General features: G+C 41.8%; 1 protein-coding gene across 4 annotated transcripts in view; it reads right to left on the reverse strand.

Moving 5' to 3' along the window:
* Lin54 (lin-54 DREAM MuvB core complex component) overlaps positions 1-22,886 on the reverse strand; it is a 62,187-nt gene that overhangs the window by 3,819 nt on the left and 35,482 nt on the right. For 2 of the 4 annotated variants that reach the window (XM_041642090.1, XM_041642089.1), the window contains exons 5-12: positions 17,201-17,417; positions 9,311-9,384; positions 8,832-9,029; positions 5,908-5,999; positions 5,233-5,304; positions 3,841-3,943; positions 3,547-3,684; positions 1,604-1,806 (exon numbers count right to left, since the gene is read on the reverse strand). In XM_041642090.1, coding sequence (XP_041498024.1) covers positions 1,604-1,806; positions 3,547-3,684; positions 3,841-3,943; positions 5,233-5,304; positions 5,908-5,999; positions 8,832-9,029; positions 9,311-9,384; positions 17,201-17,417 — 1,097 coding nt within the window. Of the gene's footprint in view, positions 1-1,603; positions 1,807-3,546; positions 3,709-3,840; positions 3,944-5,232; positions 5,305-5,907; positions 6,000-8,831; positions 9,030-9,310; positions 9,385-17,200; positions 17,418-22,886 lie in introns of all 4 variants that reach the window. The other 2 variants (XM_041642086.1, XM_041642087.1) reach the window with 1 other exon arrangement.

The raw sequence follows: 22,886 nt of genomic DNA on the forward strand, positions 1-22,886 counted from the left end.
GTGTGACAACCAGAGTTCCGTCCCTGGACACAAGACAGGCATGAAGAGAGAACCCACTCCACACAGCTTCCTTTGACCTCCTCAATATCACACTCACACACTGAGTTGTATAAACGCATAGGTGAGTTGGGTGTGTCAGCACAGTTGTGTAATCCTGGCTGAGCTGGAAGGAGTGTGAATTCAAGGCCAGTATGGGCTGCATAGTAAGAACCTGTCTCTAAAAATTAAAACAAAATGGGGGAAAAAAAACCTAATAACCAAACTACTTTATACCAAAAAAGTTACAAATATTGTACCTTTCTTCAACATAATTCAGCATTTAATAGATATTCTCAATCTTCCTAATGCTAAGACTCTCTAACAGTTCCACATGTTGTAGAGATACTCCAACCATAAAATTATTTTCATTGTTACTTCATAATGTAATTTTGCTTCTGTCTGTCATAAATTATAATGTAACTATCTAATATTTAGGGTGGTCTTAAGTGAGCCCTGTGAAAAGGCCATTCAAACCTCAAAGAGGTCATGACCTACATGCTGATTGCTACAATAAATCATTTGCAAGGTTCATCCTCTTAATTTCTCAAATTAATCTCTAATACACTGTCTAATATAAGTCTAAGTCCAAATTACTGTGTTAAAAGCAGACCTTGAAAAATACTGACAACAGAAATTCTTCTTGCAGTTACCAGGAAGCTGAGAGACACAGGTGTTTTTTTCCACGGACTAATAAGTAACTCAGATAAAAAGTACAGGTCTACCTATTTTTATCCTTTATTTTTAAACACTTTGGCATATATTCTTTTCAGGTAATTATGTTATGTACTTTATATGCAATACCTTTATTTTTATTTTATTAATTAATTTAATTTTACTTATTTATTGGTTTTTCAAGAAAGGGTTTCTTTGTGTAGCCCTGGCTGTCTTGGAACTTGTTCTGTAGACCAGGCTGGAATCCACCTGTCTCTGCTTCCTGAGTGCTGGGATTAAAGGTTTGTGCCACCATGCTCAGCTGTTTATTTTTTATTTTGTTTTGAGATGGGGTCTTGCTCTACTGCACAGGCTTCCCTGGAACTCTAAATGATTCCTGCCTTAGCTCCTGAGCAGTAAAAGCAGCCAAGATTGTACCTACTGTCTGACTTAGGACAAGCTGCTCTACAACCGAGCTCAGCAGTCCAGAAAAGAAGAAATAGGGGAGTGGACTACAGAGGGCAATTCAGAGTCCACTAGCAGGAGGAAAAGTCAGAACATAGTCTCGCAGTCTAGCCAAGAGCACAAGGAAATGAGGAGCAAGACTGGAAAAATGAAACCTTGCTTTCTCAAGAGTTTCTCACATTGCATACTTACCTCAAGTTGGTAGGGAGAAATCCAGTTACTATTCATAGCAAACCAAAGAATTTCTGTGTGTTGTAGAAAGCACAGAATCTGAGAGTGGTTTTCCTTCGACTAACTTAAAAGGTAGGTAAGGTGGAGGGAAAATTGAAAATTCAGATTGGCAAGAGTGTAGAGTCTGAATTTAACCCTGTCTCCCTAAAAAGAAACCTTACTATAAAAGCGAACATCTGAGAAAGAGATAAAAAGGCTTTGAGAAGTATTGACTCACTTTCCTCCTCCACTGTTCAGAGCGGGGGTTGGCCTGGTCAGCAAGTCTGAGATTTGAGAGGATAGCTTGGTCTTGGCTGCTGTCTGTTGCTGGACCCTTACTTCAGCTGCATCTGCTAAGTGCATCAAGGTCTTCCGTTCTGGGCTTTCTTCAAAATTCTTACAGCCAATGCATTTACAGATTGAGGAACACATTATTTTTGCCTGAAAGATTTACAAAAGTTTCCAAATCAAAAGCAGAAAATATTATTTGTAAGTAAGTCCACAGCAGAAAAGTAATAGCATTGTCTTGTCAACTGAGGTGAGCTTAGATGGAGCATGTCTGCTAACAAAGGCTGCGCCTGCAGATAGATCAGGATTAATTGACAACAGTGCTTGTCTCAAGGCCTTGCAGCTCTTTGACTCTGACTACAGAGTCTCACCCAGAGAGGACTAACACTTTCTTCAGAATGAATATAAATAAGATATGAAAGTATTTTTAAAAGGTTGCTAAGAATCCAACCTCAATCGGATCACCATTAACACACCAGTGACCTCACAGTTATGCAGAGAAACTCACGGTTTCACATTAAAGGAATTTCATGCCTAAGCTTGATCAGATGAGGCAAAAAAATTGTCATGAATTTGAGGCCAGGCTAGCTTACAAGTGTGATATCTCATCTCCAAAGGAGAAAGGGAGAAAGGGGGCCACACGCAGTTTCTTCTACTGAATCAGATTCCCAAGCCCTTCAATAATCTAAATCCATAAACTAGTATGCTCTCCTGTGTAAAAATATAAAGTATATTTACATGAAAACACAGACTGAAGCTAAGTGTGAAGGCCCACAACTATAATCCTAGCACTTGGAAAACAGGAGCAGGAGGATTAGTAATTCAAGGCCAACTTGAGCCAGCGATTCAAGGCCAACCTAGGCTGCGTGAGACCCTGTCTCAAACACAAACACACACACTAAATAACTAACCCCGAAAATCCAGACCTTCAGTACACACAGCAACAGGAGCGCAGGAGAGGGGACCCATTAGCAGTACTGTTTGCCAAGTGAAAGGATGGGCTTTCTGTCAAAACTGGGGGTGGGGGAAGTTCCTCCCTGAAAATGGCATTTGAAAGAATGAAAATATAGACAATCTAACTATAGGAATGAATCAACACAAAGGGTTAATATCAGGCATGGGGAGATTGTTACATTTAGGCTTTGAAAATAAAAAAAAAATAGTAAGTTTATGACCTTGTCTGAAGCAAGAAGCAGGTGATTTTACATGTGATTCTCCACAACAGCAGGTCCAGGAACAAACCCAGCTGGCCGAGTGCCAAGAAGCAGTGGGAGAGGATCTGGTGACTCAGCAGTGCCTCAACTAGAGCAGTCAGCCGGGGTTCCTCCTGCAGAGCAGCCCTCCTAGGGGACTACTGCCAGGCTAGGAGAGACAACCTTTTCCTTCAGGCTTACTCCAGGATCATGTCTAAAGAGCCCATGGAGCTAGGTGGGTAGTATTGTGCCGTGGCCTAGCAGCTCTGCTCTTGTTATTCTGTGGCTACGTTACTATTTTAAGGGAAAAATTAGCACACTAGTATTCTGATTTACACAAGTCCAAGGAATGACCTTTGAGTCATAGACTTGTAGCCCAGCTAATGAAAGTGACCCATATAGAATGATGAGTCTAAGGAATGGTTCTTCTCTCTCTCTTTCTCTCTCTCTCTCTCTCTCTCTCTCTCTCTCTCTCTTTTGGTTTTTTGAGACCAAAGTTTCTTTGTGTAACAGCCTTGGCTGTCCTTGAACTCTCAGAGATTTGCCTGCCTCTGCCCCCCAGTGCTGGGATTAAAGGCGTGCACCACCACCGCCTAGTAGGAACAGCTTTCTCAAACCCGGCTTGAAAGGTCCCCCTGCACTAACTGTGTCTTTTCAATTGAAGCGGCACGGTGAAATCCTGTCCACAGCCGCGGCTTACCTCATAGCACTCACAGTAGTTCTTAAGACATCCTGACCGTTTGCAGTTACACCCTTTGCTGTGCCGCCGATCCGACTCCCCCTCTTTGCCTTTCCCTATCTTCGGCTTAAAGGCTTCTGGATTTCTATCAAGGCATGCCTTTTGGAGCAAATCAAACACCAACTGAGATTAAATCATAGATTCAATTTAAATACTTCAAAGGTACAGAATTAATATTTATCTTTATAAAGCAACAAAGATCTTTAGAAATGGCACAAAGAGATTTTTCTAAGTTAAATGAGAAAAAAAAATCACCTTTATTGCTTTTTGTCTTTCATTTTCATGTTCCAAATTGTTGTAACAATTGGTACAATTGCAGTTGTTGCAAAACTCACCATTCGCAAAACAATCACAGTATCTGAAGATAAAAATCAGGTAAGATTAAAAAGTTATTTTAAATAAAATAGCAATGATCTGATTATATATGCATACACCTCTCCACCTGTGATAAATGTAGTACATTTTAGGAACATGCTCGGAGCTCCAGAAACAGAGTTAACTAACAGCAGCGCATTCAGACTGCCAATCTTGCATCAGAGCTCAAAATCTAAGCAAGCCACCAACTCTGGAATTTTATCCTAAAAACTCAGTCACACTAACAGATGCCAACACAAGAGCTATGTAATTTGATGTGCCCTTAAGTGAGTTCTTTCAAAATCCTGAGAAAAAGGGCCAGCCTTCATTCTTACTACAGACCCCAGAGGCTGGAACAGTGCTGCTTGGAATCCCAATCTCCAAAAGGACTGAGCTTTTCCATGTCAAATATTTTAGTTTAATCCTAATGAGAAAATTAATCATCCAATTAACTTTTTCTAATTGGTTTTTTATGTGTATGAGTGTTTTTGCTGCATGTATGTATGTGCCTGGAGCCCATGGAGGTCAGAAGAGGGCATTGGATGCCCCAGGATGGAAGTTACAGGTGACTGTGAGCAACCACTGGGTGTTGGGAATTGAACCCCAAGTGGTTGTTCTCTGCAAGAATAACTAGTGCTCTTAACTCCTGAGCCAGGTCTCCAGCCCTGCATTCAAGGACTCGCTTGGGGGACCACATTAAGGTCATAAACAAGGTCAAACTTGTTATTATAATAATGACACGTAACCTACGTCTCATTATGTTGGGTCCCCAAGCCCTACTGGTGTATAGAGGACTAAAATTAGTTTCTTCTGTTTTTGTTTGTTGTTTTTACAGACAGGGTCTTACACTGTGGTCTAGGCTGTCCTAAACCCACTACCATAGATAGTCCATGATGACCTTGAACTCCTGTCGAACCTCCTGCCCCAGTCTCCTCAGTGACAGGATTATAGGCATAGGCTACCATGCCTGGATTAATTTCTTCTAAACCAATGGAAGGACGGTTTTTAAGGTACAATGTATGTTCAACCATTCACATTTAAGTTTATTTAAATTGTTAAGATTTAATAAAATTTGTCTGTTAGGAATTTTTAACTAGATCTCTCTATCTATCTATCATCTAACTACCTGTAGGTTCAGGCTGGCCTCAAGCTCACTCTTGTAGCTGAGGACTCTTCTGACTCCATTTCCAAGTGCTAGATTATGTGCTTGTACTAGCATGCCCAACTAGCGGCATTTAATTCTAACAACATTCTTAGGTGTATCAAATAAGCAAAGAGCAACAAACTACTCACAATTTCAGGCACAGGGACTTTGTACAGTTACAGGGTTTTCTGGGCCGACTGGCAGACTCTGATGGTATTATGCTATCCAGACACACACAAAAAAAATAATTTCAATTAATTAAAATAATTGCTAAAACTAGAAACAATTTCAATCTATAAATTCCTTCTAAAGTAAAACTAATAGATGCATCCATTTCTAGCACAATTTTGCTAGATTATTCCATTTATATTTTAAAAAATATTATCAGAAGCTGTTGAAGACTACATCATACACACTGTTCCCTCTAAAAGAACAGAAGTAGAAAACAGCTTCAAAAACTCTTAGGGTTTACTAGTAAAGGCAGGCAGGAAGAAGAGGTTGGTGTGTGGAAGGACAGGCAGCAGGGACAGACTGGCACCCTCTAACTCACTCCACACTGCTCACAAGCTGGTAGAGCAAAGGCAGCAACCAACAGCTAAGCAATGACAGTGAAAAACAACAGTTAACATCATTTTACAACGTTCAGAGTGAGCAGCAGTCCCTCACTGATGGTCTCCAAACTTGTCCATTTGAAGTATTTCAGAACACAGCACTTTAGACAAATACACAGCTTTAAAGGGAAAACCAAATGCAATGTATTTGGAATAAATCTATTTAATGCTGTACTTAAACTGACCTAATTTATTTATTTTAAAAATACTCACCCATTGAATGGAAGTCTTGCCTGTGTCTGGATACCAGATGTTCCAGTAAAATTAGAGCTGCTTGCTATAGACACATACGAAGACTGCTGTAACTATAAGAAATAAATTCATATAATATTTGCAAAAATGGATAGCACTCTCAGACATAATGAGTAACAAGCATAGGACAAACAGTGGGGAATTTCATATAAACCTCCTAGTGTGTTTCCAAAGCCCTCAGTCAACACCAGTGAAACAGCATGACTGCTTCTCAGTGCTGGCTGTTACAGCGTGACTGTTTCACAGCACTGACTGTTACAGTGTGAATGTTTCACAGCGCTGACTGTTACAGCGTGACTGTTTCACAGCACTGACTGTTACAGCGTGACTGTTTCACGGCGCTGACTGTTACAGCGTGGCTGTTTCACGGCGCTGACTGTTACAGCGTGGCTGTTTCACGGCGCTGACTGTTACAGCGTGGCTGTTTCACGGCGCTGACTGTTACAGCGTGGCTGTTTCACGGCGCTTGACTGTTACAGCGTGGCTGTTTCACGGCGCTGACTGTTACAGCGTGACTGTTTCACGGCACTGACTGTTACAGCGTGATTGTTTCACAGCGCTGACTGTTTCACAGCACTGACTGTTACAGCGTGACTGTTTCACAGCACTGACTGTTACAGCGTGACTGTTTCACAGCACTGACTGTTACAGCGTGGCTGTTTCACGGCGCTTGACTGTTACAGCGTGGCTGTTTCACGGCGCTGACTGTTACAGCGTGACTGTTTCACGGCACTGACTGTTACAGCGTGATTGTTTCACAGCGCTGACTGTTTCACAGCACTGACTGTTACAGCGTGACTGTTCCACAGCACTGACTGTTACAGCATGGCTGTTTCACGGCGCTGACTGTTACAGCGTGACTGTTTCACGGCACTGACTGTTACAGCGTGACTGTTTCACGGCGCTGTTACAGCGTGACTGTTTCACGGCACTGACTGTTACAGCGTGACTGTTTCACAGCACTGACTGTTACAGCGTGACTGTTTCACAGCATTGTTACAGTGTGCCCACCTGTAAGAGAGGTGCTGTGTTATTTACCACATTACAAATAGTAAAAAAGGGATTTGCCATACAACAGAGAAGATCAAGCCAGGCAGTGGTGGTGATCACTTTTAATCCTAGTACTTGGGACGCAGAGGCAGGAGGATCTCTGTTGAACTCCAGGCCAGCCTGGTCTACAAGAACAAATTCCAGGTCAGCCAGGGCTACACTAAAAAATTCTGTGGTAGTCTGAATATAATTTGTCCACATAAACTCGTAGGGAGTGGTATTATTAGGAGGTATGGCTTTGTTAGAGAAAGTGTGTCACAAAGAGGGTGGGTTTTTGTTTGTTTGTTTTGTTTTTTGAGACAAGATTTCTCCTTTTAACAGCCTTGCCTGTCCTGGAACTTGCTCTGTGGATCAGGCCAGCCACAAACTCAGATCTACTTCTACTTCCCCAGTGCTGGGATCTGCCACCATTGCCCAGCAGGGGTGGAATTTGAGGTCTTTTTTGCTCAAGCTTCCCTCAGTGTACTTCCTGTTGCCTCTGGATCAAGATGTAGGAATTTCAGTTCTGTCTCCAGCACAGCTGACTGTATGCTGCCATGTCCCACCATGACAATAATGGACCGAATCTCTGAACTGTGAGCCACCCAATTAAATGTTTTCCTTTACAAGAGTTGCCATGGTCCTGATGTCTCTTCACAGCAATAGAAACCCTAACAAAGACAAACTCTGTCTCAAAAACAAAATAAACAAAGTGTGAGGTATTCAATACCCAGTTGCTGAGTTCCTCTACTGCCACCAATGCAATAAACCAAATCAAACCAAATTAATAAATCCAGATTTAATAAACAGGGCAATGCAAAGTAGAGCACCCCCAGGAGATTCTCAGGAAGGCAGGAAAAGAGAACACATGGCAGAACTAAGAGCCGGGTTATAAATAGCCGGTAGGCGTGGTCCCATGCATCTCCATGGGAGGAGCCACCAAAGGCAGACTTCTCTGAGGGGCAGGAAGCTGCTGCTAGGTGTACTGAAGGTGGGGTCTGGAACGTGCCCCACCCCCAGTTCGAGATTCCAAACAAAAAGAGTATTGGAGTTTGGATTCCCAGCACTCATGTAAATGCCCAGCAGCTGTGGTGGCCCAAATGAGCACACTCATGTGAAGTGCATACTCACCTGCAGACATGTGCCCCTCATACATGCACATGCATACCATATGCACACACAACTCCCCCCCCGTGTGTGTGTGTGTGTGTGTGTGTGTGTGTGTGTGTTAGCTCATGCCCATCCTCCCAGCACTCGGAAGGTGGAGGCATGGTGAATTCCAAGCCAACCTAAGCTGCCTGTCTCAAAGAGTCCCCAAGTAGTGTAACTCACAGCTATTTTAAGCACAAGCCAATGGTGTCGTATTAGTGCATACAGATGAACATTCATATGGGCACAGGTTCTCCTAAAATTCACTGGGATTCTGATTTTTAATGTCAACTTTGTTTGTTTTTGTTTTCTCAGACAGGGTTTTTCTGTTAGCAGCTCTAGCTGTACTGGGACTTGCTGTAGAGACCAGGCTGGCCTTGAACGCAAGAGATTCACCTGACTCAAGGTGTGTGCCACCACCTTCCTGGGGCAACCTTTTAAAAGCCTTATCTATAGTCTTGTCCTTTTACCAATCTATTCCAAATTACCCAGCTTTTAAATCTTTTATTTTATTTTTATTTTTTTTTTTTTGCTTTTAAATCTTATTTGTGCTGTATTTCTAAATTCTAAATAAAGAAATAAACTTAAATGTTGGTTACTATTTCATGCTTTGGAGAGAGCTGCTTCTATTAACCTTAGAACACAGTAAAGCTAGACACTGTAATACCACAGCAGCTCCGAAGCATCGGTCCGTCATGCCCACGTACCTGAGTAACGTACTGAGCTGGAAGCACTGCATAGCCCACGTTCCCTGTCCCTGGAGCAGGGGCCAGCACAGTTCCTGGTGGCAGGTTAGTGAGGTTGGGCTGGATCTGAGGCAGGGGTGTGGCAGGCATGATAAGCCGTTGCTGTGGCTGGCTAGTAGTTACAATTTGTGAAGTTGAATTGATTGGTTTTGGAACCACCTAAACAATAAAAAAGAAAGTTTAAAAATTTGTGACTAGGTGCTTAATTCAGTATAAATCTCTTATACATAATTTTTTTTCTCTGTGTAGCCTGGCTGTCCTGGAACTCATTTTGTAGATCAGGTTAGCATTGGACAGGCAGAGATCCTCCTACCTCTGCCTCCCAAGTGCTGGAATTAAAAGTATGGGCCATTATGTCCAGCTGCTTATAACTCAATCCTAACTTTGAACTTAAAAAGCAAATTGCCCTTTGGGAAACAGAGAAACTGTGTAATACTCACTTGTTTAACAGCCTGAGTTGGGACAAATGGAACCGACATCCGTACGGGGGTTGTATTAACAACCACTGGCTTTGCTTTTTAAAGGGGAAGAGAAAAAGAACAATTTATTTACAGAAAGCACTTAAGAACATTAATCCTTCAAGATATGCTGAAGAAACAGTGTAAAGCATTTTACTTCAGTTCTCATTTTGAGCAATCTTTAATCAAGATAGTTACCTTTCTTTGGAGGCAGAGGCAGGTGGATCTCTGTGAGTTGGAAGTTAGCCTAGTCTACATCATGAGTTATAGGCCAACCAGGGTTACACAGAGTGACTTGGTCTCAAACAAAAACAAAACAAACCTTTCAAAATTGCTTACCATGCCCAGCAAATTTAAATCTAAGGAGAGTAATGACCCAGCTAAGGGACATTAGCTCTGCAGGTTCAAAGCGGTTGGAATCCATTCCTTCAGCCTGTGCTCAGAAGGCGCATGAACAAACAAATGATCTGCCATTTCAGCTGAGGACACCATTCTGCACTACCATTCCTCATTTCTGAGTCCAAGCTATAGAAAAGATCATCTTGTACAACTCAATATTTAAAATTGACAGGGCAAAAGGATTAAGAATCTGAGTTCTTGAGCTGACAAGATGGCTCAGCAGGTAAAGACTGAATTCAATCCCTGGGACCCATATGAAGAGCGAAAGAACCAACTACTACAACTCTGACACATACACACGTGCACACAGCACGCACTCATGAACACAAACACACATGCCATGTACACACATACACACGCGCACACAGCACGCACTCATGAACACAAACACACATGCCATGTACACACATACACATGTGCACACAGCACGCACTCATGAACACAAACACACATGCCATGTACACACATACACACGTGCACACAGCACGCACTCATGAACACACACATGCCGTGTACACACATACACACGTGCACACAGCACGCACTCATGAACACAAACACACATGCATGTACACACATACACACGTGCACACAGCACGCACTCATGAACACAAACACACATGCCATGTACACACATACACACGTGCACACAGCACGCACTCATGAACACAAACACACATGCCATGTACACACATGCACACACACACACCTATGCACGCATAAGCATATAGGCACACATAACATACAGGAACACTCACTCATATATACACATATGCACACTCATGCATATACACATGCATACATGAGCATACATACACAAATACACTCAAATACATGCACACACACTCACATGAATGCATACACACACACTAATAATTTTAAAAAGATTAAGTTTTAAAGTCAGAGAACCCAGTGGTTCTGCCCCTTTTATCTACATAGTCTCTTTGCCTGCAATTTGAATAGTGAATATCCAGACAGGATATAAGGATCATTAAAGTGGACTAAATTAGTTCCCACCAAATAGCAAGTGCCCAATAAATGTCCATTACCACTGCTATTGCTATTACTATAACCACTGATAAATATAAATGATATTCTGGTCAGTGCTCCCCAGAAACTAAAATATAAAGCATTTGTTCTTAAGATTATATTGTTGAACTGATTAGGTAAGTACCCAAATAAAAGAAAAATTATTATTGTTTTAGATTTATTTTATGTGTATCGGCATTTTATGTCTGTGTAGCACATACATGTCTGGTGTCTGTGGGGATCCAAGTAGTTTGTCAAATTCCATGAAAATGGAGTTACAGATGATTGCTGGAAACTGAACCCAGGTCCTCTGGAAGAGCAGCGTGCACTGCCTGTTCTGTTGAGTCATCTCAGGCCCACAGAAAAGCTGAAATCATGGTCATACTTTATAGGAACTAAGCAGGTTATAGTCGTGACTGTGGGGTGTGTGTGTGTGCGCGCACGCATATAATAACATTTAAAGAAACAGAGCCAATGAATTTGAGAGACAGCAAGGGGGGATGCATGGGAAGGGATGGAGGGAGGAAAAGAAAACAAAATGATGCAATTATATTCAAATTTTAAGAAATAGCTGGGCAGTGGTGGTGCACGCCTTTAATCCCAGCACTCAGGAAGCAGAGGCAGGCAGGCGGATCTCTGTGAGTTCAAGGCCAGCCTGGTCTACAAGAGCTAGTTCCAGGACAGGCACAAGAAAGAAAGAAAAGAAGAGAAGAGAAGAGAAGAGAAGAGAAGAGAAGAGAAGAGGGAAGGAGGGAGGAAGGGAGGGAAAAAGAAAGAAAGAAAGAAAAAAAAGAAATAAATAAAAAATACTACTAAGAAGATAAACTGACTTGAGATTTCAAAGAAAAGGAAATATCCTTTTGTTGGCAGAAAAATGAGAATGCAGACAGAGTGTGAGGAGGACACCATGAGAGCCCAGCCATGAGGCAAGGGTGGAGGAAACACCGGGATGTGTCAGGTGCAAAGCACAGGCAAGCGGTCAGGAAATACAACAGTCTAAGCAGACATTAGGCTTGAAAAACAGAACACAAGGCAGGTTCCTGAGGAACCTTGAACATTAAGGTATTAGGTGTATATTTATCCTGTTTTGTTTCTTTTTTGTTTTGTTTGTTTGTTTTTGAGAAAAGGTTTCTCTATGTAGTTATGGCTGTCCTATACCTTGTTATGTAGACCAGACTGGTATCGAACTTACAAAGATCCACAAGCCTCTACTTCCCTAGTGCTGGGATTAAAGGCGTGCACTACTATTACCCGAAAAGGGCTTATTTTCTTTAATTTAATTTAATTTAAATGTTTGAGACAGGATCTCACTATACCACTCTGGCTGGCCTGGAACTTGCTATATAGACAAGGCTAGCCTTGAACTCACAGAGATCTGCCTACCTCTGCCTACCCCAGTGCTGGGAATTAGAGACATGAGCCATCATGCCCACTCTTAGTCTATATTTTTAATTCTAAAGCCAATGAGAAGTTTCTAGGGAGTACAAGGTACCTAAATATTATTAAAACAGCACAAAGAAAATTTTATTTGGTAGCAGTGTATAAAAAAAAAACAATCAAGAAACAAGACAAAACAGGAGAGTGCATGCATGAAGATGTGGTTGGGTGCCAGCTCAGGGGAGGGTGACAGAGTGCATGCATGAAGGCGCGGGTGCCAGCTCAGGGGAGGGTGACAGAGTGCATGCATGAAGGAGTGGTTGGGTACCAGCTCAGGGGAGGGTGACAGAGTGCATGCATGAAGGCGTGGGTGCCAGCTCAGGGGAAGGTGACAGAGTGCATGCCAGAAACCTGGTAGGGGTGAAAGGAAATCACAACCTCCACCCCCAGCACTAGGAACAGTAGGTATAAGGGAAGAGAAGGCCAGTCATTGCCAGGATGGCTGTTAGAACTAAAACCTTAAGGTGAACTGTCTTGCAGAGGATAAAAACCTGATGTGGAGACGATGGATAAACTCAGGAAACAGGCTGGCAACAGACTAAAGAACTTGGCCCAGAGCCAACTAGGTGTGCAGATGAAAACTGTTTACTGCCATTTCCATAGCCTTCAAGGGGGTGGGAGCAGGAAGAGAGGAAGGATATCTATCACCTGCGGTTTCATTTAAGCAAGAGTAAGGCTCAGAGCCTGGTCTCAAGCAAGGACAGTATTGGGAAAAAACTGTTCTAAACAAAAAATGAAAAAGCCTTCTTTGTATAAAAAGGCCATCACGATATCAATGCAATTCTTCTTAAATTGTTGGTGGAGACTGGCAGGCTAATAGCTAAAAGGCAGAGACACTAATGGCCCTAAACGACAGCTCCAGAGAGGACACCCTGATTAGGGAGGACACACTAGTGGAAGCACAGATGTGCCAGCAGTGGGATGAGCGCACAGCTCCGTCTGGGCTGGGAGATGCTGACTCAGTGGGGCTAAGAACTTGCCTCTTAAACATGAACAGTGCAGACCCACAGAAAGCCAGATGCTGTAGAAGGCCCTAATTCCAGCACTCCTGTAGTGAGATGGGAGGTGAGACGGGAATCCCAGAAGCTCAAGGAGCCAGCCAGCCTATTGTACAGAGCAATAAACAACAGAGCTCTCATCAAGGTGAGAAATGAAACCAAGGCTGTCTTCTGACCTCCAGATGTGCACTATGACAAACACATGCCTGAACTTACACGTGCGGGCATGCACAAAGATAAAATAAAAGTGAATTTGAAGATGTATATAAAATATTTCAATAAAGTTATAATACAAAAAGTGCATAGCAGTACATAGTAGTTTGAATAAGAATGACCCCATAGCTCATATATTTGAATGCTTAGCCACCAGAAGGTGGAACTCTTTGAAATAATATAGTCCTTAACTACTTCTACAGCACCATGCCTGCCCTACCTGCTGTCATGCTCCCCACCCTGATGATAATGGACTAGCCCTCTCAAACTATAAGCCAGCCCCAATTACGTATTTTCCTTTATAACAGTCACCATGGTCATGGTGTCTTGTCACAGTATTTTAGAACAGTGACTAAAACACAGTGCAGTGACATTGGATTTGAAATTTTTTTCTGAGTCTGATTCTCTCATTTACACCAAAAGATGAATAAGTTAGAAAGCCATTACAGACTAGCACTAGCAACACTGGTTGAAAAAGAAGGTCCAAATATACACTTGATCCCTAGTTCCTGCTCTTTGGAGAGAGGAGAGGATGGTCACCCTCCTGGGAGCATGGACAGGGGAATTCCCTGGTGCTCAGAAAAATAATACTGAAAGGTTGCAACCTGCCCAGTCACATCAGCATGGGTTGTCCTCACCTCCTTCCCTGCACAAGTATGTGTTATACACACCCCCCTGGGAAACTCTGGCACCCACATTACAGTAATTATCTAATGAACTAGAGCACCTTCTTAGCTCATCTAATAGAACTGGAGCTTCAGCTTGCTATTCCTACAAAAGAATACATAGCACAAATATGTAGATCTTTTATGGAAAGGACAAACAGAAAAGAAAACTATAGGTGCACATGAGAGAAACTATATACACAGTACATGCATGTGAATGGGCTGGAAGAGGGCGGAGTAGGGTGGAGGAGGCAAAGAAGTTTAGAAGCAGGAGTCAGAGCAGAGAATGTAAGGACAAAAGGACAAGAAATGGAATACAGAAATGCAGAAAGACTTGGATGTCCAAGTTCACTCCTCTCCCTTCCTGCACCTTCAGGTCACCAGTTTTACTCTACCAATGAACAGATCACTGCGTATGTGTTACACTGGGAATGGAGTCATGCACACTACACACATTCAAACACCCATGAAACACAACTGAGAGTAGCTAGCAAGTGCTTTATATCACCGTGGGATACATGGAGATTGATCTGTCCCTATGAAGTTTATGTACTGAGAATACAAAATTTGACTCCTTTAGCTCATAATATGGAAGTTTCATTTTCCTTTCATTAAGAATGTTATGATAGGAGCTGGAGAGATGGCTCGGCAGTGTTGTAGAATATTATTTTAAGGTGCATTACCTTTGTTTATGCTCTGGAACATATGTTTAATAATGCAAAGATGTGTTTGATTAAATAAAATTCACCACGGTCAGGAGGCTGAGTCACCAACTAAATGACAGGAAGTTGTAGGGAGGAGCCAGATGAAGGATTTTTAAGGAGGGGTGAGGCCAAGTGTGAGTTGAGTTCTTTAGAGGGACAGAGACTTAGATAAGTTTCCTTGGTAACTTTGAAAGAGTTGGTGCCTGAGGGAACAGAATTTACTAGCTGCAGCTAAGGAACAGCTGCCAGTAGCAGCAGAACTGCAGTTGCTCATTACGATAGCTATAGCTTAATAGCAGGAGTGAGAATATGAGCAAAGAGGTCAAGATCATGATGGGGCCACCCACTGAGACAGTCGACCTGAGCTAATGGGAGCTCACCAACTTCAGCTGGACAGAAAGCAAAAAGTATATAGATCCAAACTAGTCCCTCTGAATGTGGGTGACAGTTGTATGGGTTGGGGCAGACTGCGGGGCCACTAGAAGTGGCATCAGGATTTATCCCTACTGCTTGTACTGGCTTTATGGAACATATTCTCTTTGGATGGATTCCTTGCTCAGCTTAGATATAGTAGAGAGGGCCTTGGTCCTTCCTCAAAGCAATGTGCCTTACCTTCTCTGAGGAGTGGATGGGGGTGGAATGGGGGGTGAAGGAATGAGAGGACGGGAGGGAATGGGAACTGGATTGGTATGTAAAATGAAAAATAAAATAGTTTGATTTCTATTTAAAAATAAATAAATAAGAAAACAATTGGCTCCAACGTGGGACACAAAAATGTTACGTGTTTTCTCTTTTGTCCTTTTGGGGGGCCCACCACCCAACTCCCAAATAAATCACACACGGAGACTTATTCTTGCTTATGAATGCCCAGCTTTAGCTTAGCTTGTTTCTTGCCAGCTTTTCTTAAATTATCCCAATTACCTTTTGCCTCTGGGCTTTTTCCTTTCTTACTTCTGTATACATTCCTTCATACTCCATGACTGGCTGTGTAGCTGGGTGACTCGATGTCCTCTTGTTCTCTTGCCCCTCTTCTTCCTCGTGTCTCCTATTTACACTCTCTGCCTGTCAGCCTATCCTGCCTTGCTATCAGCCATTCAGCGCTTTGTTAGACCATCAGGTGTTTTAGCCAGGCAAAGAATCACAGCTTCACAGAGTTAAACAAATGCAGCATAAACAAAAGTTAACACACCTTAAAGTAATATTCCCAACACAGTGGTTAAGAGCACTAGCTGCTCTTCCAGAGGTCCTGAGTTCAACTGGTGGCTCACAGCCAACCTGTACGGGATTTGATGCCCCTTTCCGGTATGCAGGCATACATATAGCAGAGCACTCATACATAAAAAGTAAAAGAAGAAAATAAAAGAAGAAGAGGAAGGCTAGATGGGGACAGTGAGATGGCTTAAATGGATAAAGGTGCTTCCTACCAAGCTTGAAGACCCGAGTTTGATCCCTGGGAACCAAAAACCAGAAGGAGAGAACCAGCTTCCACAAGAGAACCTCCACACAAGTGCATGACACTTGACCCACCACCCTCCAAAGGGAACTAAAAACAACTATCTGGTATGTGATTCTTCCATTTATTCCTGCATTTGGTTTTGTGATATTGGGGATCAAGCTGAAAGCCTTCCTTACACAGTAGTTGAGCAATCCACCACTTAACCACATACTCATTTCTTCATTTTGACATTGTTGAAACATAAAGCGGTTTTCCAAAGAAAAATAGGCTCTAAGCTATAAGCTACACTGAACCTTTCATTCTGCTCAACTTTTAAAAAGTAGCCAAATTTGAGAACAGTTACATGTGTATGCATATATATATATATATATATCAGGTTTGTTGGCAGAGTCTTACTGCAGGCTGACCTTGTAATTGCCTATAAACGAGGACCTTGACCTTCTGCTCCTTCTGCATCCACTCCCACGCACTGGGTTCACAAGGCGTGCACAGCCACACCCAGTCTGTGGTACTGAGGAGCAAACCTATGGCTCTGTGCAAGGAACGCAAGCACCCTACCAACTGATTGGTAGAGTACCAATTATAACCTTAAAGTAAGTACAATTCAAAAAAGATTAAACGGTTACATTCTTATTTATACACTGACTGCTAGTCATTTCAACTGACCCACGCTTTAGCAAAGAGCTGTATTGTTTAGAAACTAAATAAAGCTATCCCATTGACATAATAGGGGTTTAAGCTGTCAGTAAGATAGCTGATTAAGTAATACTCATAGATCTCTGGTATTACAGCAGCTAACTTCTCAGAGAATGAAGTAGCAGTGACATACAATCATACTCTTACTTTGTTGTCTTCTGTAATCACTGCTCATTCACACTCTCAGAGGAAATGCCAGACTTAAAAAACAGAAGCAATGTTCTTTAATGATGTTAAAAGCATTCATTGCTGTTAAAAGAAACATGGTCACAAACCTTGCTGAAGAGGCTGAGTGTTTACACTGGGATTCTGACTAGCTGGCTGGGCTGAGCTACTGGCTGTTGTGGCTGTAACAAGCCGGACATAATGAAACTTGCTTCCAGGCACTTGGATCTGCTGGACATTGGGCGCAGTTGCCAGAGGAATGATGGTCTTAAACTGTGATGTGCTCATCCCTCCAACAGTGATGGTCTGCACAGCCGACTTCACTGCCTGTCAAATAAGACAGAACATGCCTACCATTAATCTGTTAACTTATATAGAATGTGCTCGTAAGCTGCAACTACAACTTGTTCAGAAAGAAATGAAAAAAATATTCAGCTGGAGGTGGAGAGAATATGGCTCAGGGGTGAGCACTCTCCAGAGAACCAGAGTTTGGTCCCCAGCATCAACTGCAACTCAGTTTCCAGGGATCCGATGCACTCTTCTAGACCCCATGGGCACCTGCACTCATACACACAAAACCACACACACATACACAACTTAAATTTTTTTTTTAATCTTTAAAAACAGGAGAATAACAGAAGTAGGGAGGAGGTATGGAAGGGAATGGGGAGGGAGAAAGGGAGAAAAAATTATAATCTCAAAAATAAAAGATTTTAAAATAAAAAAACGTAAGAATGCACACAATTTTGTTGATATTAGATAAAATTTATGAGAAAGATTTAATTTTTTACTCTCAGAATTAAAAAGAAAATACAGATGTTTTTACCAAATAAACTAACTATATTGTTTTTCATTGAACATATTTTAAAGAAGGACCATTCTGTCCCCATATCAAGTTTAGTTGATTCTGAAAGACTACAACTCCCACCACCCGGCCACACAAACCTATAGTGCCAAATACTGTTCAAAATTATTCCAGTTAATGGTTATCTAGACTCTAGACAAACTAACTGATTTAGGTATAACAAATCTGACTAAAATTTTACAAATCATTTCAATAATTTTCTCTCCCAGACAGTAAGCTGACACTTCCCAGGAAGTTAACAAAACTTTGGAAGCAGTCCATAAAGCAACTAATCTCATGAGATTCCCTGAGTTTACGTGACTCATGTTTAACACGCACTGTCAACACAAGCAAAGGTGAACTGGTGTACAGGATGGACACTTGGCAATCTCAGCAATGCAGAGGCTGAGGCCAGAGGCGAGTTTGTCAAAGCTGCTGTGGGTGACACAGTCAAACCCTACTAGAAACAATAGATAAATAAAATAAAGATAGTTTGATCTCTTGTAATCTATTATTTCCTAAGGTATTACATATCCCAACTTAGTCTACAGAAGTGCTCACCCAGACAACACCATATGGTAAAGAATCTAATTCATTTATTCACACTTTTTCTGTCTCGTAGGGACTCAGGGCAGAGCTCGGAAGTAGAATGCTTATTTAGCAATGGAGAGGCTTAAAAAAGGGGTGGGGTAACTGAAGAGATGGTTCGGTTCGGTAGTTATGAGCACTTGCTCTTCTTGCAGAGAAGCTAGCTCACGACCTTCCTTTATAGGGCCAGTTCCAGGGAATCTGCGGGCCTCTTCTGGCTTCTATGGTTACCAGGAATACACACAGTGCACAGACATACAGGAAGGCAAAGCTCTCAGACACATAAAATCTTAAAGACAAAAATTTAGAATTTTTAAATATTAAACTTTTCTTTATCTTAAGCTTGAAGCTACCACTCTTACAAGTCATACATAACTGGTTTTAAACTGAATTCTGACTACATTTTACACCAGTAGACAAATCTGTCTACATTTTAAAAATACCTATTTATTATTATTATATATGTGTGGGTATGATGTGTATGTCTAAGTCCACACGGACACACGTGGATGTGGAAGTCAGAGGTCAGGGGGTACAAGTCAGTTCTCTCCCTGGTGATCAACTCAGGTTGCAGTGCCTGGACAGCCAGCACTTTAACCCACGAAGTCATCTTGCTGGCCCACGTCTGTTTACATTTTGTACATGCACACATATTTAAAAGTCACTGTAATCTGGAATCAGATCATTTAACCTTTTTTTGTTTTTCTCTCTCTCTCCTTCGCCTTCTTTGAGGCTACATATTTTATGAGCTTTGGGAAAGTTGCTCAGTGGTACAGATCTTACTTGCCTAGCATGCACAGGACCTAGACTTGATCCTGACATGCTTACACATAAACATATAATATGTTAATTTTGCCACATCTACAAACTTACTTTTATTGTCCTATTTTCTCCATGTTTCTTTACCTTTTGCCTCAAGAATTTACTGTCTGTTGGATTTTCTTAAATGTGGGTATAATGACAGGAAATTCGGGAAGGCAGGATCCTTGTTCTTTTTTTTTTTTTTTTTTTTTTTTGGTTTTTCCAGACAGGGTTTCTCTGTAGCTTTGGTGCCTGTCCTGGAACTAGCTCTGTAGACCAGGCTGGTCTCGAACTCACAGAGATCCGCCTGCCTCTGCCTCCCGAGTGATGGGATTAAAGGCATGCGCCACCACAGCTCAGCCTCCTTGTTCTTAATGTGCATCTAAACTGCTGAATTTTTTTTAAAGATTTATTTATTTATTTATTTATTACGTATACAGCATTCTGTCTGGATGTTTGCCTACGGGCCAGAAGAGGGAGCCAGATCTCATTATAGATGGTTGTGAACCATCATGTGGTTGCTGGGAATTGAACTCAGGACCTCTGGAAGAGCAGCCTGCACTCTTAACCCCTGAGCCATCTCTGCAGCCCTAAACTGCTGAATTCTTAATCTCAGTTTAAAAATTTTTGTTTCAAGATCGTCATATCAGGTCTAGGGACATAGTTCAATGGTCAAGAACTTGCTGAACATATGTGAAGCTCCCAGCAAACTGTCCTCTGACTTCCATGCACACTCCGACACACACATAAGTGCACACACTAAATACACTGCAATAAAAATTAAAACACCAGCCAGGCGGTGGTGGCGCACGCTTTTAATCCCAGCACTCGGGAGGCAGAGGCAGGCAGATCTCTGGGAGTTCGAGACCAGCCTGGTCTACAAGAGCTAGTTCCAGGACAGGCACCAAAGCTACAGAGAAACCCTGTCTGGAAAAACCAAAAAAAAAAAAAAAAGCCGGGCAGTGGTGGTGCACGCCTTTAATCCCACACTCAGGATGCAGACGTAGACGGACCTCTGTGAGTTCGAAGCCAACCTGACCTCGTCAACTCTTCCTAGTTTACTAGTCTCAGAGCAGTTTATCAGGAAAACAACATCAGGGCAAGAGAACTGCCAACTCCAGGTTAACCTGGCTATTAGAAAACATGAGGCCAGCCTGGGTTACTTAATAAGATACCATCTCAAAAAAAAAAAATCATAGTAAAAAGGGAGAGATTACAACTATCATCTAAGGAATACAGGGATCATTAGGAATGACCATGTACAACTCCACAAAAACTGTCAATCAACACAGAATCCTGAATACAAGTAAATTACTATGCCTGGATCCTGAAAAAAACAGAAAACCTGAAGAGACCAATAACAAACAAGGAAACTAAATCGGTTTCCCCATCAGCACCAAACCCTTTCTTCCCTGCTCCCGAAGTTAAGGCAGGCTCAGATAGCTTCCCTATAAAATTCAACTAAAACATTTACAGCACACACCAATTTTGCTTAAATTAGTACAAAAAATAATATAGGAATAATAATGGAATAATAAATATAATAATTATAAAAATAATAAAGGAATTCTTCCAAAGGTATTCTATGTGGCCAGTATTATTCCAACACCAAAAGCAAGTAAGAATACAAAAAAAAAAAAAACACCTATAGGCAAGTATCTTTGACAAACATAGATGCAAAACTCCTCAACAAAACTACTGAGCAAGGGGTATAGGTCATTAACACAGTGTTTGCCTTGCGAGTGTGAAGCCCTAAGCTAGGTCCCCAGGACAATGAAACAGTAACTACAACACTAACAACAAAACTCCCTAGAAGTGTTATCTACAGCACTCAGGCAGAGAAGAGGACTGCTGTTGGTTGAATGCTAATCTGGGCAACACAGAGAACTCCAGAACAGCCTGAACCTCAAAGTAAAACAGAAACTACAAAAACATACAAATCAGTAACTGCATTGCAACCAACCATATGATCATCTCAACAGACACACAAAAAAGAATGGTATAAACTTAGTAACCCTTTGGAATAGAGATTTCAAGGAATAGAAGGAACTTACTTAAACATATAGGGCCATGTCCAAATTCCAAGAGCTAGATCTGCTATTGATAAGGAAGAACTGGGAACTTTCTTTCTAAGAATCTCAAACAAGAAAATGTTCATTAGCCGGGCGATGGTGGCGCACGCCTTTAATCCCAGCACTTGGGAGGCAGAGGCAGGTGGATCTCTGTGAGTTCGAGACCAGCCTGGTCTACAGAGCTAGTTCCAGGACAGGCTCCAAAGCCACAGAGAAACCTTGTTTAGAAAAACCAAAAAAAAAAAAAAAAAAAAAAAAAAAATAGAAGAAAATGTTCACTGCCACTATTTTACTCAATGAAGTGCCAAGTAGAACAACAGGGAAGAGAAACACTATACACACAGGGAAAGAGGAAGTCAAATTGTCACTATCGGTAGATGACATGCTCTTTGGCTCACCTAACTAACACTCAGTAACAAATGAAGGGTTTCAGGACACACTGCCAACAGTAGCAACTGTCCGAGACTGAAGTCAGGAAAGCCATCGCATTTACACTGGCCACTGAAACAACAAACCCCACAATACTGATGCATATATTCAGCCTGAAAAGTGAGAGCGTTCTACAATAAAAACTATAAAGCATTGGTTATATGAAGCTGGAGCATAGTGGTCAGTGATATAACATGGGCTCAGAACATGTGTGCCTTTGGTTTAACTTCCAGTACCAAAGTATATGTAATGAGCTCACGTCGGGGAGGGGTGTATGCAGGCACACACAAACTTTTTTTTTTTAAAGACATGATCCCAAGCTGGTATCAAACTGAGGCTTGGGTTGACCTCCAGCTTCTAGGCCAGCAGCCTCCACTGAGATTACAGGTGTGTGTCACCATGCCCCGTTTTATTCTCTACTGCAGACTGAACCCAGGGTTCAAGTACGCTAGGCAAGCACCGCATCCACTGAACACATTCCAAGTCCTGAAAGAAACAGCACACACTGGTCATTTTGCTAAACTTAAACTTTAATTCTAATAGTTCAGTTGTAGTCTTTGTGTTTTGTATTGCATATGGTTGTAAATGAGAGAACTGTGATATGTCTATTCATCTTAATCCCTTATTTCGTTTTCTTGCTGGGCATTAACTCAGATCTGCAGAATTGATCAAGTATCAAAAGTAGGTATTACCATTCAACACTGTGCTGGTACATTGAATCTAAGATTTTTCTTCCTTTTCAAATTATGAGTATCGTATTTATGCAGTTTCAAATTTATTTTTTTGTTATCTTTTTTTCAAGACAGGATTTATCTGTGTAGCCTTGATTGCCCTGGAACTCACTTTGTAGACCAGGCTGGCCTCAAACTCACACAGATCCACCTGCCTCTGCCTCCCAGTGCTGGGATTAAAGACGTGCACCACCACTGCCTGGCTCAAATTTCTTTTTGCCAAAGTAGAAGATGGGTATCATCAGGGATTTTATGCATCAACTGGAACTGTGACAATTACTCTCTGCTGCTGCTTCTAATTAGTATTGTGTGTTAAAACACTGGGTTTAGG

Source organism: Microtus oregoni, unplaced genomic scaffold (genome assembly GCF_018167655.1).
Source record: "Microtus oregoni isolate MIOR12 unplaced genomic scaffold, Mior012 000072F_ref0000427, whole genome shotgun sequence".
Classification (NCBI taxonomy): Eukaryota; Metazoa; Chordata; class Mammalia; order Rodentia; family Cricetidae; genus Microtus; species Microtus oregoni.